The sequence below is a fragment of the Danio rerio genome, chromosome 13 (genome assembly GCF_052040795.2).
Source record: "Danio rerio strain M-AB ecotype USA chromosome 13, GRCz13ab, whole genome shotgun sequence".
In the NCBI taxonomy this organism is placed as follows: domain Eukaryota; kingdom Metazoa; phylum Chordata; class Actinopteri; order Cypriniformes; family Danionidae; genus Danio; species Danio rerio.
The window spans coordinates 35,886,548-35,912,070 of NC_141033.1; the positions used below are offsets into that span (position 1 = coordinate 35,886,548).

General features: G+C 36.4%; 2 protein-coding genes across 3 annotated transcripts; both read left to right on the forward strand.

The window, feature by feature from the left end:
* The first annotated feature begins 334 nt into the window (after positions 1–334).
* On the forward strand, positions 335–12,978 carry tmem39b (transmembrane protein 39B). 2 transcript variants are annotated; one of them, XR_015504947.1, is made up of 9 exons: positions 335–502; positions 2,862–3,055; positions 4,214–4,433; positions 4,518–4,601; positions 4,683–4,837; positions 7,640–8,415; positions 9,088–9,364; positions 12,319–12,439; positions 12,605–12,978. XR_015504947.1 is itself a non-coding variant. In NM_199860.1 (9 exons), the coding sequence occupies exons 2-9, from the start codon at positions 2,925–2,927 to the stop codon at positions 12,836–12,838; spliced, it is 1,476 nt and encodes a 491-aa protein (NP_956154.1). In that variant the 5' UTR covers positions 337–502; positions 2,862–2,924; the 3' UTR covers positions 12,839–12,974. The 2 variants fall into 2 exon arrangements, 1 of the variants encoding a protein (NP_956154.1); NM_199860.1 differs by having other exon boundaries at positions 337–502; positions 7,640–7,982; positions 9,177–9,364; positions 12,605–12,974.
* Positions 12,979–13,758: 780 nt separating this feature from the next.
* On the forward strand, positions 13,759–25,321 carry ccdc28b (coiled-coil domain containing 28B). The gene is made up of 6 exons (NM_001145573.1): positions 13,759–13,926; positions 18,490–18,742; positions 18,833–19,005; positions 19,756–19,910; positions 24,693–24,715; positions 25,113–25,321. Exons 2-6 carry the CDS (start codon positions 18,507–18,509, stop codon positions 25,165–25,167), a joined length of 642 nt encoding a protein of 213 aa, NP_001139045.1. The 5' UTR covers positions 13,759–13,926; positions 18,490–18,506; the 3' UTR covers positions 25,168–25,321.
* The last annotated feature ends 202 nt before the right edge of the window (positions 25,322–25,523 follow it).

A 25,523-nucleotide genomic window follows, 5' to 3' on the forward strand; every position in this document is an offset into this window, starting at 1 on the left:
ATATGGTGCAAATAGATAAAGAAGAATATGGCAATAAAGTTTAGTTTTATTGCAATAAGTGGTAAGAGAAGTAAGGTGCACTGCAAAAAAATATTATCACACTGTTGTAAAGAAATCATGACTATATTTGGCAATGCTCAGTTGCCATTCTGTTTTTTTTCCCGTAAGGTAAGTACAATACGTTTGCATAAACAATGCATGCATAAACCAATCCAAACCGGTTCTGTGAAATGTAATGTATGTGCCCGAGGCGCAGACACATAATGCGCTTTGATCTCATACAGTGAACGCGCAAGCACGCACGCTTGACTCCTCCCCACGCGCGTGCGTGCGCGCGTACGGTACAACATCAACAGAATGAACCCTCCTCGTTTACTGTCAGAAATTAAACAAACCTTTTACGATCCCAAGTAATTAATTAATTCTCTGTTCAAGTATTGGATGTGTTTCAACCTATATCATACAGTCGCCTTATCTGGACAAAACTCCGTGGATTAAAGCGGTAAGAGTCATTTTTATGCGATTTCTTGAAAATAGCTTGTGTGCAAATGCAACAGTGCTAGGCCGCAGTAATGTATTCGAGCATGCATATAGTGGTGTGAGCGTTAAAACTCACCCAGATGTGAGCAGTGTTTGTTGCATTGTAATGCAGTTTTGCTTTTGTAGGCAAAAACGCGTAATGTCTTTCGACCTACATGTTAAGAGTAATGCTTCCGCAAAAGTTGCTAATCAATAAAGGCAGGGCTGCAAAACACCACAGGCATCAGGAAATATTGTTTTGTCGTTTAAACGTAATAAAAAACCCTTTAAACACGTACCATAACACAAATTCATTGTTTTGGTTGGCAAAAGTGAGATCCCACTGTGGCACGTGCATTGGCAAGGCAATAGTGCTGCATGCATGTAAGTCTTTTGTCAGTGAGTGAAACGTTACTGTGCAGACCAGTGGGATGGAGCTGTCTTCTATGATTGCATGGGTATAAATCTGCTGATGCAATGACCATAATGTACAGGCAGTCAGAAGTAAATTGCACAAGAGACATCTTGCATCAAAGCTAAAAGTGCAGAAGTCCATGTACAGTAAAACGTATCCGAGTCTTCACAACTTCTTCTCACTTTGACAATTGCTGCCATAAAAGGTTGTACAGTGCATCTAAAATGTTCCAATGCTTCATGTGAAAGCAACTTCCAGTTACAATATTATATGACACATGGCTGGAAGAATCAGACGTGACTCTTTCGACTGAGTGAAAGACCAGTTTTCTAACCATCTAATTACTAACATATTTATAAACAAAAATAGTTGAGATGCAGGTGTTTGATACCTCACATTTAAGCAAAACAAAAGCTTGCTTACAAAAAATAGCAAATGTAGTCAGTCATCTTCAAATCTTTCATCCACAAATAAAGTTTGCGTGCTGTCTGTGCACAAGTTGCAAATTGTGCACAGACAGCATTCCTACTGAATAGTGCAGATACAGTAAACATTCTGAGCTTCTGAAGAACCTGTAATAAAAACAAAGATGTTATAAGCATTAATAAAGAGGACAAAAAGCACATGTTAGAAGGTCGAACTTTAATTTTGTGTAATTAAACAAGATTGTCATTTAGTAATCAAAATCCTGGAGCTTTCACTCTGACTTTTCTGACAGAAGCATATCTTAAAAATATCTTGAACAATATAAAATACACTTCTGTTCAAAAGCTGTTATGTTTAGCAGTCACAGTGACACACAGACTTTCATTTAGAATAAACACAGTTCTTTTTCATTTTCTGTTCATCAAGGAATCTTAAAATATCCACAAAAATATAAAGCAGCACAATTGTTTTCAATAAAAAAAGTTTCTTCAGCACTATTGCAGCATGTTAAAGGATAAGCAAATTAAAGATTAAGTTACATTTTAAAATGGAATTAAAAGCATTTATTTTAAAAAGTAATAATATTTTGGGTATTTAATCTTTATTGTGTTTTTGATCACTTAAATGCAGCCTTATGCTGAGCTCAGACTGCATTATTTTAGCCCTAATTTTGACTCGCCGACAGGTTTTGAGAAATCGCAGACAAATTCCTAAAATCACCGGCAAATTGGTGCTCGTTCACATCAGTAACAATCAGACAATGTGAACTATCAAAGATGCGATCTGAGAGAATCGCCGATGCTAAATATCTGGAGCTGTCGGCGATTCAAATCATGTTGTGTGAAATTATTTTTGACTGAAAATAACATCGTCGATCACCTACAGCCAATGAGAGAGCAGCATTCACTACTGTGGGTATCTGCAGGCCAGCGGGAGCTTGAGGGAGAAGTTAAAAGCGCTCCTTTTCAGTTTATTTAGACCCCAGAAATGGAGGAAAAACTAGTGTAAATTTGGCAGGAGCACCTGTGTCTGCTTGACGTGTCGTGAGCAATATCACAACAGGGTCAAAAAAGAAAAAAGTTGAGGAGAAATTGCTAATTCCCTTCAAACCCAGGTGAGCAAATATGTACATTTTCTACCCCATTAACAGCTTCTTTCTCGTTATGTAGTAAAGATATACTACGTGTGTTTGGTTGTGAGACCTAGTTTAAACGAAGTTGTCGGCGATTCTTCCTATTGTAAAGTCATGCAGTGTGAAACCCCCTGTCACCGATCCATCCTGCAGTGTAAATAGAGCATCGACAAAACTCTAGCCCCGATAGTCATGCAGTGTGAAAACATTCGTGACACGATAACTTACAGTCATCAATCATGTAGTCTGAATTCGGCATTAGAGAAACAAAACACCTTTCTCAAGCATAAAACAATACGTCCATAAACTAATTTTGTGCATATCTTTCCTTGCCACTTGGTCATGCAATTGTGATTTGTCTTCCTGCAGGTGTCTGGAGTGTGACCAACTAAAAAGTGCAAAAAATTGAGTGGAGGAAAGAGCGGATCTGGAATGGCCGGAGGAAGAAGAGGAGCGAATAGAACGACATATTGTCGCTCTCCTCTGAGCAACGATACAGGCTCCGTTGGCAATGGAAACCATTCCACTAGCTCACCTGTGACAGGTGTGAGGTCACGCACCAGGTGAGGGCATATTTGAGGTTAATAATATACAAATGATAAAGGAATGTTCTGTTGCTATGATGCCATCATTTCTTAATGTACTAGTAGCTATGTTTCCATCCACCTATTTATGTGCATGTTGGGATATTGCATGAATAATGCTTAAAGGGAACGACTAGATGTGCATACATTTTGAAAATGCACAGACATTTATGTGCATAACTGTTTAAGATGGAATGATGGAAACACATTTACAGAATACATTTTAAAAAAGTGATGTGATTTATTTATTTATTTTATTAAATATTGTGTGATGCGACAGCATTAATGTACAAACCAATGAACTGACCACATTACACAATATCTGAAACGCTGTTTTGATTAATTGTAAAATCAAGTTATTCAGTATTATTACCTCCAAAACACTCTTGAGTGGCTGCATTCTTAAAGAGCAGTCTGCAACCTCTAAAAGCCACCACACCTTCATTGCATATTATCTTATGATGCAAAAGTAGTTCATTATATTAGAACAAAGGCCCACAGCAAATTATTATTATTACTATTTTTCTTTTTGATATTTTGAGTCAGTAATAAGGAAGTGACGAATTTGTCCTCCTTAAGTCATTGGTAGGGCCTGACAGAATCTGCGGACATTTTTTGCTATTTCTGCTGAGAATTTTGTTAAAAATCTGCGAATATATGCGGTATGATTTTAAGAGTTTCATAACTAAACTTAATATATTAAATAAAAAATAATACCTTGTTATCTTTTATGTTTACAATTCAAATCCTATTAGATCCACCTAATTTGGTAAAGCAAACTTTTATATAATATATCTACTAAAAGACATTAAATATTACTTTACCAATTGTATTGTTAATGAATCTTATAAATATTTAAATTTTAGTCAATAATTTTACTCAAATTAATTTAAAAACTGAATAACTATAAATGTACACACATTTGCTCAAGTAAATGAACAGAAACAACGATGGGCTAAAAATCTGCTGAATTCTGCGCGCGCAGATTCCGTGTGGGCCTAGTCATTGGATGTAAACCGTTCTTTATTCACGAATGTTGTATGCAATATTCCAGTTTTGCGCATAAGTTTAATTCGCATCTTTGGATGAAATCAAAGCTAATGTCTCCTGCTGATTTCAAATCTGTGTGCTCATCAGAAATGGATCTGGAACGGGCATGTCCAGTCCACCGTTGGCCACTCAGACAGTCGTGCCACTGAAGCACTGCAAGATTCCAGAACTCTCCATGGACAAGAACGTCCTGTTTGAGCTCCACCTGTTTGCGTGCCATCTTATAGCTCTGTTTGTGCATTATGTCAACATCTACAAAACCGTGTGGTGGTACCCTCCCTCACACCCACCTTCACACACCTCTCTGGTGAGATGCATGTCTAACAGTTTAACTCCATGAATGTATTTGATCTTCATTTTTGTTAATAATAAAAAAATTTTGTCTCTGCAGAACTTTCACCTCATTGATTATAATATGCTGGTGTTCACCGTCATAGTGCTGGCACGCAGGCTAATTGCTGCCATTGTAAAAGAGGTAGTGTACATCATCTGCTTTTCTCTGAATGCTTTTAAAAAGGATTGAGTGGTGCAACATTTCTTTTTCTTTGTTCCGAAGGCATCACAAAGTGGGAAGTTGTCCTTCCCGCACTCTGTCTTCCTGGTGACGGCTCGTTTTGCCGTGCTGACTCTTGCAGGATGGAGTCTGTGTCGTTCACTTATTTATCTCTTCAAGACGTATTCTGTGCTCAGCCTGCTCTTCCTCTGCTATCCGTAAGTAATAATCCACACATCTGCTGGTTGTAATTCTGATGTGTTAAGATGCTGTCACAATTGCATGCTTAATTTAGCCATATTTCTCAGGTGAAATCCAGTCTTATCAAGAATTCATGCTATTCGTCAAGCCAAATTTTAATCTTGCTTTGTCTAAAAATTTGAAATGATTTTTAAGCTGTAAGTTTGCAGGACTTTTAAGCTCTTCAATAAGACTGCCAGAGGGAAATATCCTTAGAATGATGGGTCAAAGGATGAATGGATGGATAAACAGACCTATGGATATTATATATGCAGCGATGCACGAATTGTTTTCAGCCTGGTTTATAAAAGAGCATCTGAGGATATTTGATTTGATGCTCACGCTGAATGTTATTTGAGCCACTGAATTTAATCAAAGCCTGCGGGAAGCACTTTAGCCAAAAAAAAAAATGGTGCTACTTTGGTGGAATGCAGGGAAGAAGACGAGATCCCTTTATTTGATTGGCTAAGGTGCCGTTAAGTTTTTATTTCCCTAATGGTAAGTAATACAGACTCTCATTTCCCATTGGTAATATGTTTCTGATAGAATAGAAAAATGAATAATTGTATTACTGTGCACTTAAAGTAATATCCAAATAAAACAACATTAAAAATAATAAGTTAAATTGTAATACAGTTATGTTGTAAAATTAAATTGAGTTAAATAATATACAACTAACTTATAGCATACAAAATTTACTTTGAGTTACGTCTAATTTATTTCATGTTTTTATTAATATATAATAAGCTATTGTCATCGGTAGTGGTGTAACGGATCACAAATCTTGTGGCTCGGATCACATTAGGGTTTTTTAGACCATCAGACCATTTTTCGAATCAGCCAAAAAGGGGAAGAGACAAACGTCATTTGCTTTCCATTTATTTCAAAAGCAGTACTGCAAGACACTTTTGATTTTAACAAACAGAACGTAGTCTGCGCCAATAGCCTAGGGGTTAGTGTGTCGACATATAGCACAGAGGTGTTCGCGGCAACCCGAGATCGATTCTTGGCTCGAGGTCCTTTGCTGATCATTTCCCCTTTCTCTGCTCTCCACACTTTTCTGCCTGTACATCTCTACTGTCCTATCAGTGAAGATGAATACCCCTAAAAAATTATTATTAAAAAAACTAAATAACAGAACTTAGAACCTGTAATTTTATTAAAAATGAATTGAAGATATATATGTTTGGAGCTTGTTGATCTTTGACAAATTTTATATAACAACATTTAATCAACGATAAATACGAATGTAAATAAGATTGTATTCAGTGACCTTTACACTTGTTTTTCTTTTTTGTTTCCATATTCCTTTAAAAATGTCTGTTTTTTTATTTATTTATTTTATTGCTGTTTTGTTTGTTTTGTTCTAAACTCTTTTTAAAAAGGGATATATATATATATATATATATATATATATATATAAAAAATAATTAGCTAAATAAAATACAAATAATTGTAAAATATTCATAATACTATTGCTGATAACACTAAGTATATAAATCTAACATTATAATTTGTACAATCCATATTTGTTTTAGTCTCATTTTCAATAAATGATTCAATTATTCACTCAAAACTTTTTTGAAGCTCATTTTTGAAGAATTATTCAGTGGCATATTTTTGATGGCTGGTTGTTTGGTTAAATAATGTAATTGCTGCCTACAACTTTCATTTTTGAGTGTCAAGTTAAATGCATATGACAGTGATTTTAATCTTTACCATAATCATTAGTGGTTTTACCTGAAAAGATCTAAACTATAAACTGTTATCGCAGTACTTCTGTCTTATTTGACTGTTTGTAACTTCATAACTAATTTAAAAGACTAAAGACTCAATCCCTTTTTATGATTTTAGGGTTTTTCAAACACAGATTTGAATGCAGCGATTGGAAGGATTAATAAACATGCAAATCACTATCATTTATAATTTATGTTGCTTGGGTGTTGAGATCCCGATACTAATGATTAATCGTGCAGCTTACACTGAATGCATTAATGCAGGCTAAATGAGTAGTGACAGAAAAAACCTTTAATTTCATAAGAAACCCACACAACTTCATCTTCTGAATGTGAGAGGCGATCTCTCTGCGATTGTTACAATATTTGGATTAATCTACAAGTTAAAAAAAAGTAATCCGCGTCAGGTCATGTGTGTTACGAACGTTGGGTTGTGATCCGTTACAGCCATGTCATTAAAAGTGAAAGACATATTGATGATTGGGGAGATGGATAGATGGTTGGATCGAGAGACGCATTGGTGGATGAGTGAACAGAAAGAATAGATAATGGATATGGACAGATAAATGAATAAATAGATGCAGAGATGGATTGATGGTCATGTGAATGGATAGACAGAAAGATAGATGGATGAATTGATAGATAGCCTGAGCTCTGTTTGGTTGTTTTTTGCTGTTTACTTTAAAATTTGGACTCTTAACTAGGGTTTTCTTGGTGGTTGCTAGGGTTGTTTGGCATTTTGCTTGGTGTTGTTAAGGTTTTCTGGCCGGTGTTCTGACTGGTTGTAGTTGATGGTTATGTCTTCCTTTTATTTAACAATAGGTATTGTGTTTGAGGTAGTTGCCAGGTTACATTGACTGGTTACTGAGTACTGATAGGTTGTTAACATGTAGGCCATTTACTAAGCTAGGTAGCAACTTTATCGCTTTATTAATACATTATATGTACATAAGTTGCCATAAATATGCAATTATTTAATGGTGAATGACATACACACAGACCTGTATGTATTAACACTTCAGTTTATATGTCCTCCTCCCTCAGGTTTGGAATGTACATCCCGTTCTTCCGCCTCAGCTGTGATTTCCGCAGAGCTGGATCTATGTCTCCATTAAGTGGCATTGGTTCTAAAGATGTGGGTGCGGCTGCTTTGGGCCGAGGGGGGCGGGACTATTTGTCTGTCCTGAAGGAGACATGGAAACAGCACACCAGTCAGCTGTACAGTGCCCAGCCCATGCCCACCCACGCCTGCTGTCTCTCCCCTGACCTCATCCGCAAAGAGGTGGAGTACCTAAAGATGGACTTCAACTGGAGGATGAAGGAGGTTCTGGTTAGCTCCATGCTCAGTGCCTACTATGTTGCGTTCGTACCTGTTTGGTTTGTCAAGGTAAGTACATTGACAGGGCGTCATTTGTACACAAACACACATGTAAACACATGCAAGCAATGGACTGAGAGAACAGGTTTGTTTGATGAGGATTGCAGGTGGCTTAGAAATTCAGATCAGATTGAGACGAGGCGAAAATCATCCTTGGTATTTATACCAACTCATGCAAATAGTTTTTCCAGATATCATATTGATGGCTTTTCAATCTGCCCACAATGCAAAACTTTGGTTTGAGCATCATGGGTTCTGTTGAAACACCTTTTCATTAAGTTCATATGACCTTCTGGCAAAATGTCATTTGATGATTGAAAAGTGTAAGTCGAAAGTGTGTTTTCCTATGTAAGCTGCTAGCAATGTTGGAAAAAGTAGTTTTTTTTTAAATGAATTTACATGAACTAAAATTTGTTTAAATTCAAAAGAGCAGCATTTAAATGTTAATATAACAATTTTACTGTAACTTTTAAGCATTTGGTATGGTTGCTAAACAAAATATAGCCGTTTATTTAATTTATACCAAAACTCCAAACCATTGCAGTAATGTGTATGTATCAAAAATACGAATTATGTCACTGAAAGGCATGTTTAAAAGAAGATATATATACAGTTCAGTTGAAGTCAGAATTATTAGCCCTCTTTAATTTTTTTTCTTTTTTAAAATATTTCCTAAATTATGTTTAAAAGAGTAAGGAAATTTTCACAGTATGTCTGATAATATTTTTTTCTTCTGGAGAATTCTTATTTGTTTTATTTTGGCTACAATAAAAAACAATAAAAGTTAAAAAATTTTAAAGCCATTTTAAGGTCAAAATTATTAGCCCTATTAAGCTATATTTTTTTGATAGTCAAAAACAGAACAAACCATCGTTATACAACAACTTGCCTAATTACCCTAACCTGCCTACTTAACCTAATTAACCTATTTAAGCCTTTAAATGTCACTTTGAGCTGTATAGAAGTGTCTTCTAGTAAAGTATTATTTACTGTCATCATGGCAAAGATAAAAAAAAAAAGTTATTAGAAATGAGTTCTTAAAACTATTGTTTATAAATGTGTTGAAAAAAAATCTTCTCTCTGTTAAATAGAAATTTTGGAAAAAATATACAAGGGGGGGCTAATAATTCTGACTTCAACTGTATATTCACATACATACATTTGCATATATGACAATTTCTTTGTATTTTGCTGTCTATATAGAGCACACAGTATGTAGATAAACGCTGGTCGTGTGAGCTGTTCATCCTGGTGTCCGTCAGTACTTCAGTCATTCTGATGCGGCACCTCCTACCTCCGCGATACTGTGACCTGCTTCATAAAGCTGCAGCTCATCTGGGCTGCTGGCAGAAAGTGGACCCGTCGCTGTGCTCAAACGTTCTCCAGCACATGTACGTCACATAATTTCCCATTAGTGTACTGTTTTTGTGTGTGTGTCGTTGATAGATTTTGTGTTTCTGGATATATACACACTCACTGGCCACTTTATTAGGTACACCTGTCCAACTGCTGCTTTTGCACATTTCTAATTAGCCAAACACATGACAGCAACTCAGTGCGTTTAGGCATGTAGACTTGATCAAGATGATCTGCTGCAGTTCAAACAGAGCATCAGAATGGGTAAGAAAGGTGATTTAAGTGACTTTGCACGTGGCATGGTTGTTGGTTCTAAATGGGCTGGTCTGAGTGTTTCAGTAACACCTGATCTACTGGGATTTTCTTGCACAACCATCTGTAGGGTTTACAGAGAATGGTCTGACAAAGTGGAAATATCCAGTGAGCGTGAGTTCTGTGGGCGCAATAGCCTTGTTGATGCCAGAGGCCAGAGGAGAATGCCCAGAGTGGTTTGAGCTGATAGAAAAGCAACAGTAACTCAAATAACCACTCGTTACAACCGAGGTATGCAGAAGAGCATCTCTGAACGCACAACACATCCAACCTTGAGGTGGTTGTGTTGTGCTTTATTCGCACAGGCTCACCAAAATTAGACAATAGAAGATTGGAAAAGCGTTGCCTGGTCTGATGAGTCTCGATTTCTTATGTGACAATCAAATGGTAGGGTCGGGATTGGGCATTAACAACATCAAAGCATGGATTCATTCGCCTTGTATCAATGGTTCAGGCTGGTGGTGTTGGTGTAATGGTGTGGGGGATATTTGCTTGGCACACTTTGGGCCCATTAGTACCAACTGAGCATCGTGTCAATGCCTCAGCCTTCCTGAGTTTTGTTGCTGACCATGTCCATCCCTTTAAGACCACAGTGTACCCATCTTCTGATAGCTACTTCCAGCAGGATAACACACCATGTTATAAAGCGCAAATTATCTCAGACTGTTCTCTTGAACATGACAACGAGCTCAGTGTACTCAAATGGCCTCCACAGTCACCAGAACTCAATCCAATAGAGTACCTTTTTGATGTGGTGGAACAGGAGATTCACATCATGGATGTGCAGCCAACAAATCTGCAGCAACTGCGTGATGCTATCATGTCAATATGGACCAAAATCTCTGAGGAATATTTCCAGTACCTTGTTGAATCTATGTCATAAAGAATTAAGGCAGTTCTGAAAGCAAAAGGGAGTCCAACCCGGTACTAGTAAGGTGTACCTAATAAAGTGACCATTGAATGCATATATAAATAATGAAATGACAAAATGATTAAATGCATTAATAGAAAGAGGCTCATTTTAGTGAACTGCTCAGTTTTTGTTCATGGTTTGATGTGCAAATTAAAGGCCCTGCACCTGCATCGTGTTGCATGTTTTATCATGTTAATTTGTTCTCTAGTGTTGCTATCAACACTAGATTTATTTATGGCATCTTAAATTAGTTTGAAAACCAAGCTGTTTTAAGCATGACTTTATTTTGGCTGCAATAAATTTTGAAAACACTTTGAGATCAGATTGATATTGAATTGATATTCAAAGAAACTTTTGTTGTTTTGTTTTAATAGCGATTGAAAAATTAACAGGCCACTTGGATTCATTTCTGACAGATTTGTGATTTATAGTTTTGTGTTTGAGTAAAACATTATGGTTTGTTTTATTGTCTAAACTAATAATGGCATTTCTTCATTAGGTTTAAGGTAAAAATGTTGCCATTTAGAGCATGTTTTTGCATAAAATGACAATGGGCTATATGCACGGCTAGTGTGTTTCAGCCAACGATGAACTTGCAGTGAAAGGTTTATGTGACTATTTTGACTTTCATACGGTTCCTTTTACAGCATCGATGTTGTAATGTAATTCTAATAATCAGTTAAATAGACTTTAGCATTCATTTGTTTGTTAAAACGTAAAACATGACAAGACATGGTGCAGAAAAAAAAAAATTTAATGCAGTGCTTATTGTGTGGTCTGATGGCCACTTTATATCGTATCTCAGTCAGGCAGTGAAGATCACTTTTTTTCAAAGAAATCGAATCTTAAACGCTGCGATTTTGTATGGGATGAAAATTGAAGCCCTGGGGCCGGCTGATTGAAATTAAAAGTCTGTGTGCTTATACCTCATTGGTTAAAAAAATAAGACAGTGTTTTCAGCTATGCTTTTTTTTTTATCACTTACTGTAATACCAATGTGGGAGGCAGTGGCGCAGTAGGTAGTGCTGTCGCCTCACAGTAAGAAGAGCGCTGGGTTGCTGGTTTGAACTTCGGCTCAGTTGGTGTTTCTTTGTGGAGTTTGCATGTTCTCCCTGCCTTCGCGTGGGTTTCCTCCAGGTGCTCGGGTTTCCCCCACAGTCCAAAGACATGCGGTACAGGTGAATTGGGTAGGCTAAATTGTCAGTAGTGTGTGTGTGTGAATGTGTGTGTGGATGTTTCCCAGAGATGGGTTGTTGCTGGAAGGGCATCCGCTGCGTAAAAACTTGCTGGATAAGTTGGCGGTTCATTCCGCTGTGGCGACCCCGGATTAATAAAGGGACTAAGCCGACAAAAATATGAATGAGTGAATGTAGTACCAATGTTTTAACTTCAGATGCAAAAAAAAAAAAAGTGTGTCTATTTTTTTTTTTCAAAAAATCTATTTTTGGTGGAAAAACCCTGATGTTTTTAATCATGATAAATACCATCAATATTTTATACATCTCAGAAATAAAATAATTACACAAATTAAATTAAGACTTTATTAAAGACTTCATTTTACCATAGTTTTACCAAATTGTTTTGCCATCTCGTTGAATTAAACAGTTTTTTCTTTTATGTAATATGTTTTTATCTAAATTGTACTTATTGTAAGATGGATGGATGGATGGATGGATGGATGGATAGATAGATGGATGGAAAGATGGATATGTAATTTACTTTTGTAAAATGTAATCCTTTTTTTTCTTTGTTTATTTTCTACAGATGGACAGAAGAGTACATGTGGCCGCAGGGAGTTTTAGTCAAACACAGTAAAAATGTTTATAAGGCCATGGGTCATTATAACGTGGCAGTTCCCTCAGATGTCTCACATTATCGCTTCTATGTAAGTATAAACTTCAGTCGAACTCTGAAACCGAAAGTGCTTTGTTTTGCAGAACAAGTTAGTTCACTCATCAGTATGAATCTAAGTGTTTTCTGAATGCATTCATGTGAATAATATTGCAATAACCACTTCTCCTCTGTTTTTTTTTTTCTCTCTCCGAAACAGTTTTTCTTCAACAAACCTCTTCGAATATTGAACATTCTCATAATCCTGGAAGGTGCAATGATATTTTACCAGCTTTATTCACTGATGTGTTCAGAGAAATGGCATCAAACGATATCATTAGCTCTAATATTATTCAGTAATTATTATGCCTTTTTCAAGCTGCTCAGAGACAGAATAGTTTTGGGGAAAGCGTATTCGTATTCAGCCAGTGCCTCTAATCAGAAAGTCAGTTAGAAAGGGATAAATTATTGTCAGTCATCACAGAAGAGCAGAAAACGTGCATGAGAGTTGTTTATTTTTTCTACAAGTGCATTTTTTGTCTGTTTATGTTCTGACTTGCCATGAAATAAAAAGGAAACATATTTTTTTATTAATTTGATTTCCTGGAGGTTTTTTTAAAATAATGAACCACTTTTTTTCTGTGAGATTGTCTTGGTTTCTATTATTACATTTTTCTCCTTAGATTGTAAATGATTTTTTTCAGTATTTTCTGGATTTTTCTGGATTTATTTACCTAATTTAATAATTTTATCAAATGTATTATTATTTATGTAGTATTTCAAATTATTTTTACATTTCTTTAAAACAATCCCTTCAGTACCATTTAAAAACTTTAATAAATATAAAATATTACTTTATTATTCAATTTTTTATATTATTCAGATTTTTTCTTTAATTAATTGACTTTTTCGTTATATTTATGTTTAATTATTACCTTGTCTTTTTTTAATGAAAAGTTTTTCTCAAGTATAAAATCCTCCTCTAGATGGCGACATACTTGTTGACTGTAATGAGTATATTAAATTATTGGTCATAAAGCCATTTCGTTTTGTCGTTTAATGGCTCAGAGCTGATGTGCGTAAATCGCCAGATAAGCGGCTGTGGTCGTAATGATTAATATGAGGATTGGGTTTTTAAACGGGAGCTTCACTAGCGTCTTATTGTGCCTCGCCTGTCCTCATAGGTCCTCCTAGTATGGCGAAGGCTTTGCTCATGAATATTAATTTAGGTTTTATTGACGCTGCGTGGAAGCATTCCCGTTTGCTGCGCCTTGGCTCTTGAATATTAATCAGATAATCGCGGCGCTTCTTTAATACCGTCCAATAGCGTTGTAGTGTTTTATGAATATTAACCACTCAGCTTTACCATAGTGCGAATCTCGGTCGCGGTCGGGAAGTAGGAGACGCTGGAAGCAGCGCTTGAGCTCGATTTGTAAAACGGACCGCGAATTCATCCTGGGCACACTGGAATGGAAGAACCGATAGAGACGGCTTAAATTGTCTTCGGAAAGCTGAAAGAGCCTCATCCTTTTCTGACAGCCGGTGAGTAAATCGTTTTGTTCTGCCATATGACGATGTGCGCATCGCGCCTCAATGAGCATCCTGTGCAAATCCCCTCCATTCTGTGTAAAACCTCTTTGCCAAAGGAGAAATGCACTAGATCCTGCTTTAATAAACACGTCAATTCATTAGGTAAAATTCATTCATTACTAAGAAAAGTGTGGGTAATCTTGTAAGAAAAGCGCTATTCGCATGTTTGCTTTTTACTATAGTGAAATACTTCTATTTGAGAATTGTGGTTTGACCCAGATTGTGCGGTATATAAACAAACTTCCAATTTAATTATTAAATAGACTCTAATGTACATATAAGTACAGTATTCAACGAATATTCACGTAAATATAATTTTTCAGATATAGAGTATTTTTATCTAATCAATTTTATTAAAAATATACTTCATTAAAACTGTAATAAGGTGCAAATTGTCATAAATAATTTTATGGCATATTAAAATAAAGGCAACATTTGTTTATATTATACTGTCGTATTAGATTGTTATTACATATTATTTTGGTTATTGTCTAATTTTTCTATTTTCATAAAGGTCAGTGATTTTCTTACAGCTGTCAGGATACTTTCAGATAACAAAGTTGATTTGATGCCAGTTATGTGACCCAAGTACTTGCAATTTCTGGAAAATAATAATAATTATTGGTATAATGTTGGCACTAGCAAAGTAAACATGTATATATATCATTGTATCCCTGGCATTTAGTAGGCACCTAAGAGTCCCAGAGAGATTTGAAGCGTCTAAAAATATTCAGCACTGGAGCACAGCTTGATTGCAAAGGTATTTCTTTACAGAGTGTGAGAAACGGTACAGGAGAATAAATAGTGGCTACTTTATCTAGACAGTATAACGTTTGGTGAAAACTGAAAAAAAACATGCATTGTTGGGATGATTGAAGTATTTCTTGATAGATATGATTACCAATAAGCATGTTGCCTTTGATATTGTTAAAGTGGCTCTATGCAGTCACATAAATCATTGAATTTTCCATTCTGTCTGTTAGCAGATCAAGGTCAGCTTTTACAAACTGCCAACGTGTGAATGTTTATCATGGACTTTCACTGACCAGCTGTAATGATTGAAACTGGTACACTCCGAAGCTGAAATTGACTTTAGTGCAGTGACACCAGCAGGACTCAAACCAAAGCAATGTTACACCAAACAAGTCTCTTTTCCAAATAAGTAAACAGCTTTGTGGTGAGGACAGTCTTTATATAACAATATTTGTGTAGCTTTCTTTTTGCATTTTTATCTCCATATTCAAGAAAGGGGTCATTCTCCCAAAAATTTAAGAGTCATTAATTTAATCACTCTCATGCGATCCAAGATGTTGCTGACTTTTTTTCTTCAAGAGAACATGATAGAATATTTATGGGTGTAACTGTGGTCCTTTGTGGTCAACAGCTACTGTTAGTTTAGAGCCAAACAACATATACAGGCAAAATAAAATTCATACCTGTTATTCTTACCTTCACAAATGGTCTGTACAGGCCCGGCCCTAACCAATTTGGCGCCCTAGGCAAGATTTCAGGTGGCGCCCCGTCACATCGCAGTAAACTCCACTGCTAGTGTAAAGTCATAAGAAACTAAACAGCTTTTTGATCGACTACTACAAGTTGGGAAAATGTCAGATAAATATGCCAATGCAATTAACATTATTGCTGAATAGATCTAATATTTACACATTTGCTTGAGGAAGGAATGATGGGGTAGATACATTAATATTACTATTTTCCAAAACATCTATGCCCTTCCATAACATTAGCTGACGTAAAACTAACAGATAGCACTATAGCTATTTAATGATTAGCAATGTTATGTCATATCTACCAACGTTGAGATGTTAAAATATGGGACAACAAATAGCTTCAAATGATAGAATACATAGCAAACAATAGAAAATATTGACAATAAAATAAAATGTTTAACCTATTAAAATCATTGGCCTATACAGAAAAAAATAAAGCTATAAAATCTATTTAACTTTTAATTGTATTAGCATATTGATTAAAGTTACTATAGTTATTTAGTGAAGAGCAGCAAATGAATCTCTCATTGTGTTTTGTTTGATAACAGAGGTGTTAATGTAAGAATGCACCGATCTATAATGAATGAATGAATGAAGCATTTGACTACTTTAGTAATTGTTGTGCGCATTTAAGAGAAAATTAGTTGTGTTTAAAATAAAACAAGCAGGATAGAGCAAAAAAAAAAAAAAAGAAAAAGAAACGAAAAAAAGAAGCACTTTTCCGACGGTCCCTTACGGAGAGCTCCACTCCGCGCGAGCTCAGCTCTCCCGGCTAAACGCATATCCCGGGCTAAACGAAGCAGTGCTCGTAATATCGAGCGAAAAAAAAGAAAAAGACAGCTGTGAAACATAACCAGCTTTGTCTTTTTGTAGGAAACACACTTTAGATCTTTTTAGGGTAAGATGTTTTTGAGTTATTGCCATCTATCACTGAATGTGTGTCAGGAATATTAAAAACAAAACCAACTTACCCCCGCTCATTTCTGGCGTCCCCTGGATGTACAGCGCCCTTAGCATTTGCCTATACTGCCTATGCCACGGGCCGGCCCTGGGTCTGTACAAGAAAGATAACATGATTATTTACAATACTACAACCTGTGTTCAAAACTTTCCATTACTTTAGTTCCATATGTGTTTTTTCAATCTCAAGTACATTATATGAATCTCAAAGCACCACCGTTTCTCTATGGCTGGGCTCAGTGAGCATCTGTCATGCTAGTTTTTTTGTGTGTGTATGTGTTCCATGTGTTGTGTCTCGTTGCGTTACATCTAAGCAAGTTTATCCAAATCAGTATGTAATGTATACTCTGCTTCGACCGCCAGTGAAAGAGAGCTCTCTGTTACTAAATGCTGCTTTGTTTATGCATACTATTTGTTTGTGTGGAGCACATGTAAAATCAAAATTACAATACAGACTGCTGCCACCTGCATGTATGAAAAGATTCATCCTCTCACGCAGGAGCAGAACATACATTCTCATTTCAGTTGGCTGTCGTCCGTTTGGTGTGTCCACGTGCACATTTTCAGTCCAGACGATACTTGGTAGTGGCTGGTATAAGAATCTAACAGTATGATACCTTGAATAAAAATATCACAGTTTCATAGTATTGTGATTACTGCTCTAAAATATATTCTTTTTAAATGTCTGGGTAAAAAACAAGAACTTTTTTCCGCTTTTAGCACAATGCCTGCGTCCCAAATTACATATCCATTCTATATAGTGCGCTAAAAACAGAATGCAAGTTGAATAGTATGTCTAAATTTATAGAATTAGAAAAACAGTATGCGAGAAGTACCCGGATTACCTACTACTTCCGACGCGATTTGGAAGTGCGCATCCATTGGCTGCTGTGCTATCCCATCATGCACTGTGAAAGAATTTATGAATGGGAATGAAGAGGGTATGTCACGTGTGATTTCAGACACAGCCAATATATTTTTATTTTGAGGAACATTTTAAATATTTTGGAGCAGTAAACATGTCAGGCTTAACAATTCAAATGAATCATTGACTTCTGCCATCTTCTGGAGATACTGTTGTCCTAAAAAAGTTTTTTAAAGAAATCTTACATATACCGTAGGAACGGCATAACAGAGAATTTGGCGGTTTTAAAATCTTGACTTTTCCAAATCACGGTATAACTCAAAACAGATATCGGCCCATGCCTAGACGAGACCAGATGCAGTGAAGGCAAGAAAACAACAGAATTTGTTTTCTTCACTGCTGGTTTTGATGACTTAGTGTGTCCCGGGCTTTACAAGTTTTGCTAAAAAAGTTATCTTCTGCATCACAGATGGCCATAGGGTGAGTAAATTAACTGCAAATTTTGATTAATAATGGGTGAACTGTCCCATACATGCAAAATAAAGATTCTTTGTGTACCTTTTTCACACGACGCGTTTAACAATCATCAGCATCTTAAATTCTTTAATGTTTGTAATATCTATGTATTCTTTAAAATGTATATTTATATGTATTTATGTATGTATTACATCAGAGGTGTCCAAACTCGGTCCTGAAGGGCCGGTTTCCTGCTGAGTCTAGCTCCAACTTGCTTCAACACACCTGCCAGGAAGTTTCAAGTATATCTAGGAAGCTTGATTAGCTGGTTCAGGTGTGTTTGATTAAGGTTGGATCTAACCTCTCCAGGACACCAGCCCTCCATGACCGAGTTTGGACATCCCTGTAATATATCATATATTGAGCGATTATGGGACAGGACAGTAAATCACTGCTCTCTGAGTTGGGACTATGACGACTTCTGCTACTGAAAGTGTCCATTGCATCAGTGGTGTCTTAAATAATCTTTTATGCCTTTGGAGTCTTTCCATTCTAAACAAGGATCTCAATGGCTGGTATGCACAAAGAAAAAAAAACTTTTATAAAATATTGCTCCTTCATGGCATCACTGCTAAAATAAATTTTTGAAAGCTTTATTATTAAGAGTGCAGGATTAGATCAAGTATTTTCCCATACATGTGTGAGCTCTTTGTCTGTGTCTCTTAGAAAGAGCTACTGCCTCAATGGAGGACAAGAGGAAGAAAAGAAGTCCCAAAGTGTCTCTTCCCCAGCCCCCTCCTCCACCAATCAACCCTCGAAAGCTCACCGTCCTCCCCGCGAGCAAGAGCGCCACATTCTCTCTGGGCCTACCCCAGCCTCCCTCCCCCAAACCCAGGGGCAAATACAAGAGATCGGTGGGGGCAATGGGTCCATCCAAAGAAGCTCTTGCAGTTCCTGTGGTTCCCCCTAAAAACACAAGGTTTGTGTGCGTCTTCTAAATGTTGGTTTGCATTTGCAATTGAAATTTTAAATAGTGTGTTTAATATTGATTGTGTATGTCTTAATGCAGGCCTCATAGAGAGAAGCCCAGAGCTCCTCAGCCTGCTGGTCCAAGCCGAGTGTCCCAGTCGTCCTCACCGCTCCAGCACACATTTCTCACCGACGTCTCCGATGTGAGAGAGATGGAGGGAGGACTGCTCAACCTGCTCAATGACTTTCACTCAGGAAAACTGCAGGCATTTGGTATGGCACAGAGTTTTATTCTGAATCCTTAGTTTAAACTTTCATTTAACTGTCAAACTGAGTGTGCCTCACACAGGTGAGTGGGCTCGATAAACAACCCGTAGAAAACACACTCCTTCATCTCTCTGACACTTTAACCAACACTTGCACCAGTTTTGCACATTTGCACTAGACACAATCTTGCAAAAAACAAAAATACTGTGCATTTATACAGTGTGCTTCACACAGCTGTGTGGGCTTGACAAACCACCCGTAGAAACACTCTTCACTCATCTCTTTCTTAAATAAAAACACTCCGCTCTTACTCTAGTATCTAATTCTCTGAGCGCTAACAGTTCCTTTGTGTAATTAGCACTTCCTGTGAGTAGTGCCTCTTCTTTTTGAATTGCTGATTGTCTCCTCAGTTGTAAGTCGCTTTGGACAAAAGCATCTGCTAAATGACTAAATATCATTCAACTGGTACAGATTGTCGGGCCATTTTGCGTAAGATGTAATGATGACGCTTGAGATGCAACACAACCAATCACAGAAACAGTCATGGTGTAGGTTTATTTCAACATGTAAACACATACAAACTGCAGCTTTAAATTTGTTTTACGTTAAAAATCATGAAATGCATTAAGTGGCAACCTGCAAATGCCCACCCCTCATCCTGACATCTGCCCTTTGTACCTAATGCATGTGTCCTTTAGATTTTTGCAGTTATAGTTAATATTTACGTTTCTATGTTATGATTATTTGTGTTTGCAGGTAAAGTGTGTTCTTTCGAGCAACTAGAGCATGTGAGGGAGATGCAGGAACGTCTGGCTCGGTTGCATTTCAGTCTGGACAGTCATGTGGAAGAGCTGTCTGAAGACCAGAGGAAAAACGCTTCAGATCGCAATCTAGAACACCTGCTTTCTAACGTGAGATGCTATTTAATCTAGTTAAATCAACCATCGCTTACAATTAAATCAAGCACAAGATAAAATCTCACAAGATAAAATCAAAAGCGCGGTATAGATAAGTGGGATTAATATATTCAATTAATTAGATGAAAATATGCACTGCTTGTTTCCAAGTAAATTTGTAGGACTATGCTTATTTACACACAATCAGCTCATGATCTGGGGCCTCATGTATCAACGCTGTGTACGCACAAAAACTTTGCGTACGCCAGGTTTCACGCTCAGAATCGCTCACGTTTGGATTTACTAACAATGAACTGAACGTGGGAATGTGCGCAGCTTCACGGCAGCTTTCTGGCAGGCGTACGCACATTTTTTGTGCGTGTCTGTTTTATTTCCATTGGCGACTCCTAGAGGCAGTTGTGTTAAATTCCTCTCTACAAAGTGTCTGAGCCTTGCAATGGCAGCTGTATGAGACGGGTTCAGCAGGTATATAAGGTTTCCATACCATACATTTGACCAGCTAAACATTAAAGCACAATTTGCAGCAGTCGCCTGTTTTCCCAATGTAATCTGAGCGATCTACCGCACGCACATTGCTATAAAGACACTATCTGAAGATGAATTTGCATGCGTGAATCAGAAACATTTCCATTCAATAAATGTGCAAATAAAATATGATGCTTATTGATATGAACTTATTGATGATTCCTACTTGTCTTTCTCGTGATAAATAGTTGGCAAAATCTGATATGTAGCGGGGGAAAAAACAAGAAAGAGTTCATTCACCGCGCTGGATTTGAGCCGAGTTCATGCTCGAATGTATCAATTTATGATCACATGCGTCTTACGAGTAGCGCCACTGAGACTGTTAAGCGTCCTGCAACATTTTACAGATATAAACCACACTATTTCTTTATTTTATGCACTCAGTGCGATGTTCAGACCCAACTGTGTTGACCGCATCAGCTAAACTCTCCCACTCTATTTTTTTCTTTTGTTGTTAATTCCAGAGAACAAACTTGCAAATAACACCGCTTTTCTCCCGTCTACCTCCGAAAGCAGCACCTCCAATTCACATTCTGTTCAAAGTTTCTCTTTTTGCTTGCTTTTGACATTACTTTTTCGTTGGGTTTTGCCATTAGCACAGTCATTAGCATATTCATACGGGGGAGGAGGCAGGGAGGGGTTTTGTGCTCGTGCATGTTGCGCTCAGTTTCACGTTCATTCAGATGTACAAAAGAATATGCGTGAGATTCGGCGTACGCAGTGTTTCATACATCTGAATTTTTTTCTGCGTACGCACATTTACAGCTTTGTGCGTACGCAATGTTTTAGTAAGATTTCCAGGCAAGTCTTCATACATGAGGCCTCTGGTGTTTTGAGCTTCTCAGAGCAGATTGGTTCACAGTAAATTCTACCCCATCTGAAATCACTACTCACTCACTTATCTGGCATTTGGCAATCCCAATTCATTCCTGTATTTGAAAAGTGATTAAAAACCAGCTGTTGTCAACAAATAATTTAGTGTTTGATATGGTTTATTGTTTGAACATGAAGATATTATGAATTTCTAAATATTAGTATTGCAGCGGAATACATATAAGTTTTATAATTAGTACAGTCCAACTGTAAAATAAAGTTAATTGTAAAATATCAAATTTTACACTAAGACATTGCAATAGTATTTAATGAATAAATATAAATATATATACATACAGCGGGGAAGATAAGTATTGAACACGTCACCATTTTTCTCAGAAAACATATTTCTAAAGGTGGTATTGATTCAAAATTTTCTGCAGATGTTGGTAACAACCAAAGAAATCTATATATGCAAAAAATGCAAAAAAAATAAATAAATAATCTAATTAGTTTACAAATGACATTATGCATAATAAAATGAAATGACACAGGGAAAAAGTATTGAACACATAAAGAAAGGGAGCTGTAGAAAGGCAGTGAAAGCCCAGACAACAGTTGAAGTCCCTCAGTAGTTTTTAAGCAACCCTCTGCCCTTCGTCATTGTAAATTAATATGAGCTGCTTCAGTCCAACATTAGCAGGAAGATGAAGATGAAACTAGGGTGGACATTTTAGCAAGACAATGATCCAAAACACAGCCAAGGGAACTTCAAATGCTTTCAGAGAAAGAAAATCAAGCTGTAGAATGGCCCAACCAATCACCTGAGCAATTCAGGTGACTTCATTCCCCACATGAGATGCGTCTTTAAGTTGCCATCTTCAAAAAAAAAAAACCTTTTATACAATGTATTAAATGTGTTTCAGTAAATCTGTACATTTTCAGTAAATCCCTCTCTCTCTCTCTCTCTCTCTCTCTCTCTCTCTCTCTCTCTCTCTCTCTCTCTCTCTCTCTCTCTCTCTCTCTCTCTCTCTCTCTCTCTCTCTCTCTCTCTCTCTCTATATATATATATATATATGCATATATATATGTATATATACATACATACATACACACACACAGTGTATATTTTTATCATTGTTATTTTAAGTACTCTTAATGTCTTACTGTAAAATGTAAGGCATTTAATTATATTTCAACTTTATTTTTCAACAATTATTGTAACTGCAATTTAAGCAGCTATAATCTTTATTGTAATAACACCGAGACATTCGTTTTTACACACAAATGTATAATTGTACATTACACGTGTACTAGTGGAATCTGTTATTAATGGATTCTGCTTTTTTCTCCTCTATTCATTCAGTCTGTCTCTCGCACACAAAAACTCAAGGACTGGACACTATAATACCCTGTATATGAATACGGGCTTATGGCTGGATCCTCTATTATCATCCAAATTCAAGTGTCGCTGTCTGACTGAATTCTTTCATCGGCCTGTGAGGGGCTGGACAGTTACTATTGATAGTATTTCCCTTCTAGCTGTCAGCTGAATGCTATGTGGTCCAGAGCACAGCAGATTACAATGTGTGAACTGTTTTATTGAGCGGTTCAGTCAGTGTAACAAGACTGCATGTGGTTGAATCTCATGTTGAGGTCCCATTTGGCTTTTTTTTTTTCCTAAAGCCCTTGTTTGCATATCCTTCATACTATCAATGTTTTACTTTTATATTTTTTGATAATTCATAATATTGATTCTCATTAGAACCTCATAACTGTACTGCAGTCTTTTTTATGTATTATTTTATTAAGCATTAATTAAAGGCAGGACAACAAATACATGATATATTAACATTTTACAATTAAAACACATTCAAAACTTAATAATTAATTAATTAATAAATAAATGAACAAATATTGCAATAAGGTGGCACAGTGTCTCAATGGTTAGCACTGTTACCTCACAGCAAGAAGTTCACTGGTTTGTATTGTTTGTATCGCTGGAAAGTATTCATAGCGCTTTACTTTTTTACACATTGTTTTATGTTACAGACTTATTCCAAAATTGAATTTATTTATGTGCTCAATATTCTACACACAATACTCCATAATGACAATGTGAAAAAATATTTTTTAATTTTTTTTAATAAAAAACAAATTTATTCAAAATAAAAAAAGCTGAGAAATCACATGTATATAAGTATTTACAGCCTTTGGCGTGAAGCTTTAAATTAAGCTCAGATACATTCTGTTTCTACTGATCATTCTTGATGTTTCAGCAGCTTCATTGGAGTTGGAAAGATGAATGCAGCAATGTACAGTGACATTCTGAATGAAGACCTGCTTCAGAGGGCTCTTGACCTCAGATTGGGGCGACCAGGAAACCAGGAAAATGACCCAAAGCACACTGTCAAAATAGTAGCTTCACAACAACTCGGTGAATGTCGTTGAGTGGCCCAGCCAGACTCCAGACCTAAATCCTATTGAATGTCTCTAGAGAAATCTGAAAATAGCTGTACACCATCGCTTCCCATCCAACCTGATAGAGCTTAAAAGGTTATTGCAAAGAGGAATAGGCAAAAATTCCCAAAGATAGGTGTGCCAAGCTTGTGGCATCATATTCAAAAAGACCTGAGGTTGTAATTGCTGCCAAAGGTGCATCAACATAATATTGAGCAAAGGCTCTGAATACTTATGTAGATGTGAATTTTCAGATTTTTTTTATTTGTAATAAATTCGCAACAATTTCAAAAAATCTTTTTTCACATTGTCATTATGGGCTATTGTGTGTAGACATTTGAGGAAATAAATGAGTTGAATCCATTTTGGAATAAGGCTTCAACATAAAAAAATGTGGAAAAGGTGAAGCGATATGAATACTTTCCCAAAGCACTGTGGGTGAATTGAATAAACTAAATTGGTTGTAGTTTTTGTGTGTGAATGTGAGAGTGTGGGTGTTTCCCAATATTGGGTTGCAACTGGAAGGGCATCCGCTGCATAAAACATGCTGGATAAGTTGGCAGTTTATTCCGCTGTGTCCACCCCTGATTAATAAAGGGACTAAGCTGAAGGAAAATGATTAAATGAAATATTACAATATGTATGTATTTGCATATTATTTTTTTAGAATAAAAACTGAATCTATAAATGGTTTTAAATAAAAATATGTTACAAGGCAAATATGGTTTTAAAAAGGAATTCACAAAAGCTCATAGGTGTTTATTTGAAGCAAAAATGAAGTAAATGAAATGTTTTTATGCAAATGTCATTTTTGAAAAAGGACACCACACAAATTAGCTTAGGTTGTTTTTGGGTTGTTGTTTTTTTGGCAATTTGGTGCTATCCTGTTTCTGAAAGCTCAGCTTAGATTAATCTTTTTAAAGCAGCAGATATATTGATTTTTTTAATGCATCTCTCTCTGTTTTTTCCCTTTTTTAGCTGGAAGAGTTAAGCACCTCAATGTATCCTTTCATACTATGGTTTGTACACGTACAAATATATTTTGTACAATTGACCTTATCCCAGCTTTTCTGCACTCTATTAATTGAAAAAGGGTCAAATTCTATTATAATAAAAGCATTTATTGACTAAATGTATTTATGACCTTAATCAACAAAACTATTAAGGGGAAAATGATAATTTTTTTCCAAGCTTTTGTGTTTATTAAGTGAGGTTTTGTGTTACGGCGAAGCACTGTCAGCCAAAGCAGGGATTGAGTTCCTCAAAACATCTTAGATCACTTGTGTCTTAATGGATGCCTAATGGATTTATGTGTTATATCTTTCTGAGTCAGCATTTCTGTATGTAATAAGATCTTGTGCATTAGCAGTGCATCTCTCCTTAATGTGGTTTATCCAGACAGAAACTACATCTGGCAGAAAATCAAGACTTACCCAAGACCTCCAACACCTGAAGCAGAAAAACAAACACTGTGCAATCCAAAGCCCAATTTAATATGGCTACAACTCAGCTGCGAGTTAACGAGCGCCGTCATTGTGATCTGTTTCTAATGCAATGCTACGCAGCATCAAAGCACATTCTCCATATGAGCGAAATTCAGCTGCAAAGAGGCACTTACAGAATGTTTTGATTGTAGCAGATCAACATGATGAATTCCTGTGATTTTTAAACTATTGTGATCACTTTAACATGCTCTATTAAGAGTCACACTTGTGCTGTTCACTGTCAAAATGAAGTAGAAAGAATAGTGCTATTTTTATTAAATCAATGCGCTATAGTTAATGTTGATGTTCTTTAGTATTTGAGAAG

What these genes read in the sequence shown, in the direction of transcription:
- ccdc28b (NM_001145573.1), top strand. Translation starts at nt 18,507, where the DNA reads ATGGAGGACAAGAGGAAGAAAAGAAGTCCCAAAGTGTCTCTTCCCCAG. An exon ending in GTTCCCCCTAAAAACACAAG is followed by an intron (nt 18,743 to 18,832) that starts GTTTGTGTGCGT and finishes GTCTTAATGCAG; the next exon opens with GCCTCATAGAGAGAAGCCCA. An exon ending in TAGAACACCTGCTTTCTAAC is followed by an intron (nt 19,911 to 24,692) that starts GTGAGATGCTAT and finishes TCCCTTTTTTAG; the next exon opens with CTGGAAGAGTTAAGCACCTC.
- tmem39b (NM_199860.1), top strand. Translation starts at nt 2,925, where the DNA reads ATGGCCGGAGGAAGAAGAGGAGCGAATAGAACGACATATTGTCGCTCT. An exon ending in GGTGTGAGGTCACGCACCAG is followed by an intron (nt 3,056 to 4,213) that starts GTGAGGGCATAT and finishes TGTGCTCATCAG; the next exon opens with AAATGGATCTGGAACGGGCA. An exon ending in TTGCTGCCATTGTAAAAGAG is followed by an intron (nt 4,602 to 4,682) that starts GTAGTGTACATC and finishes TTTGTTCCGAAG; the next exon opens with GCATCACAAAGTGGGAAGTT.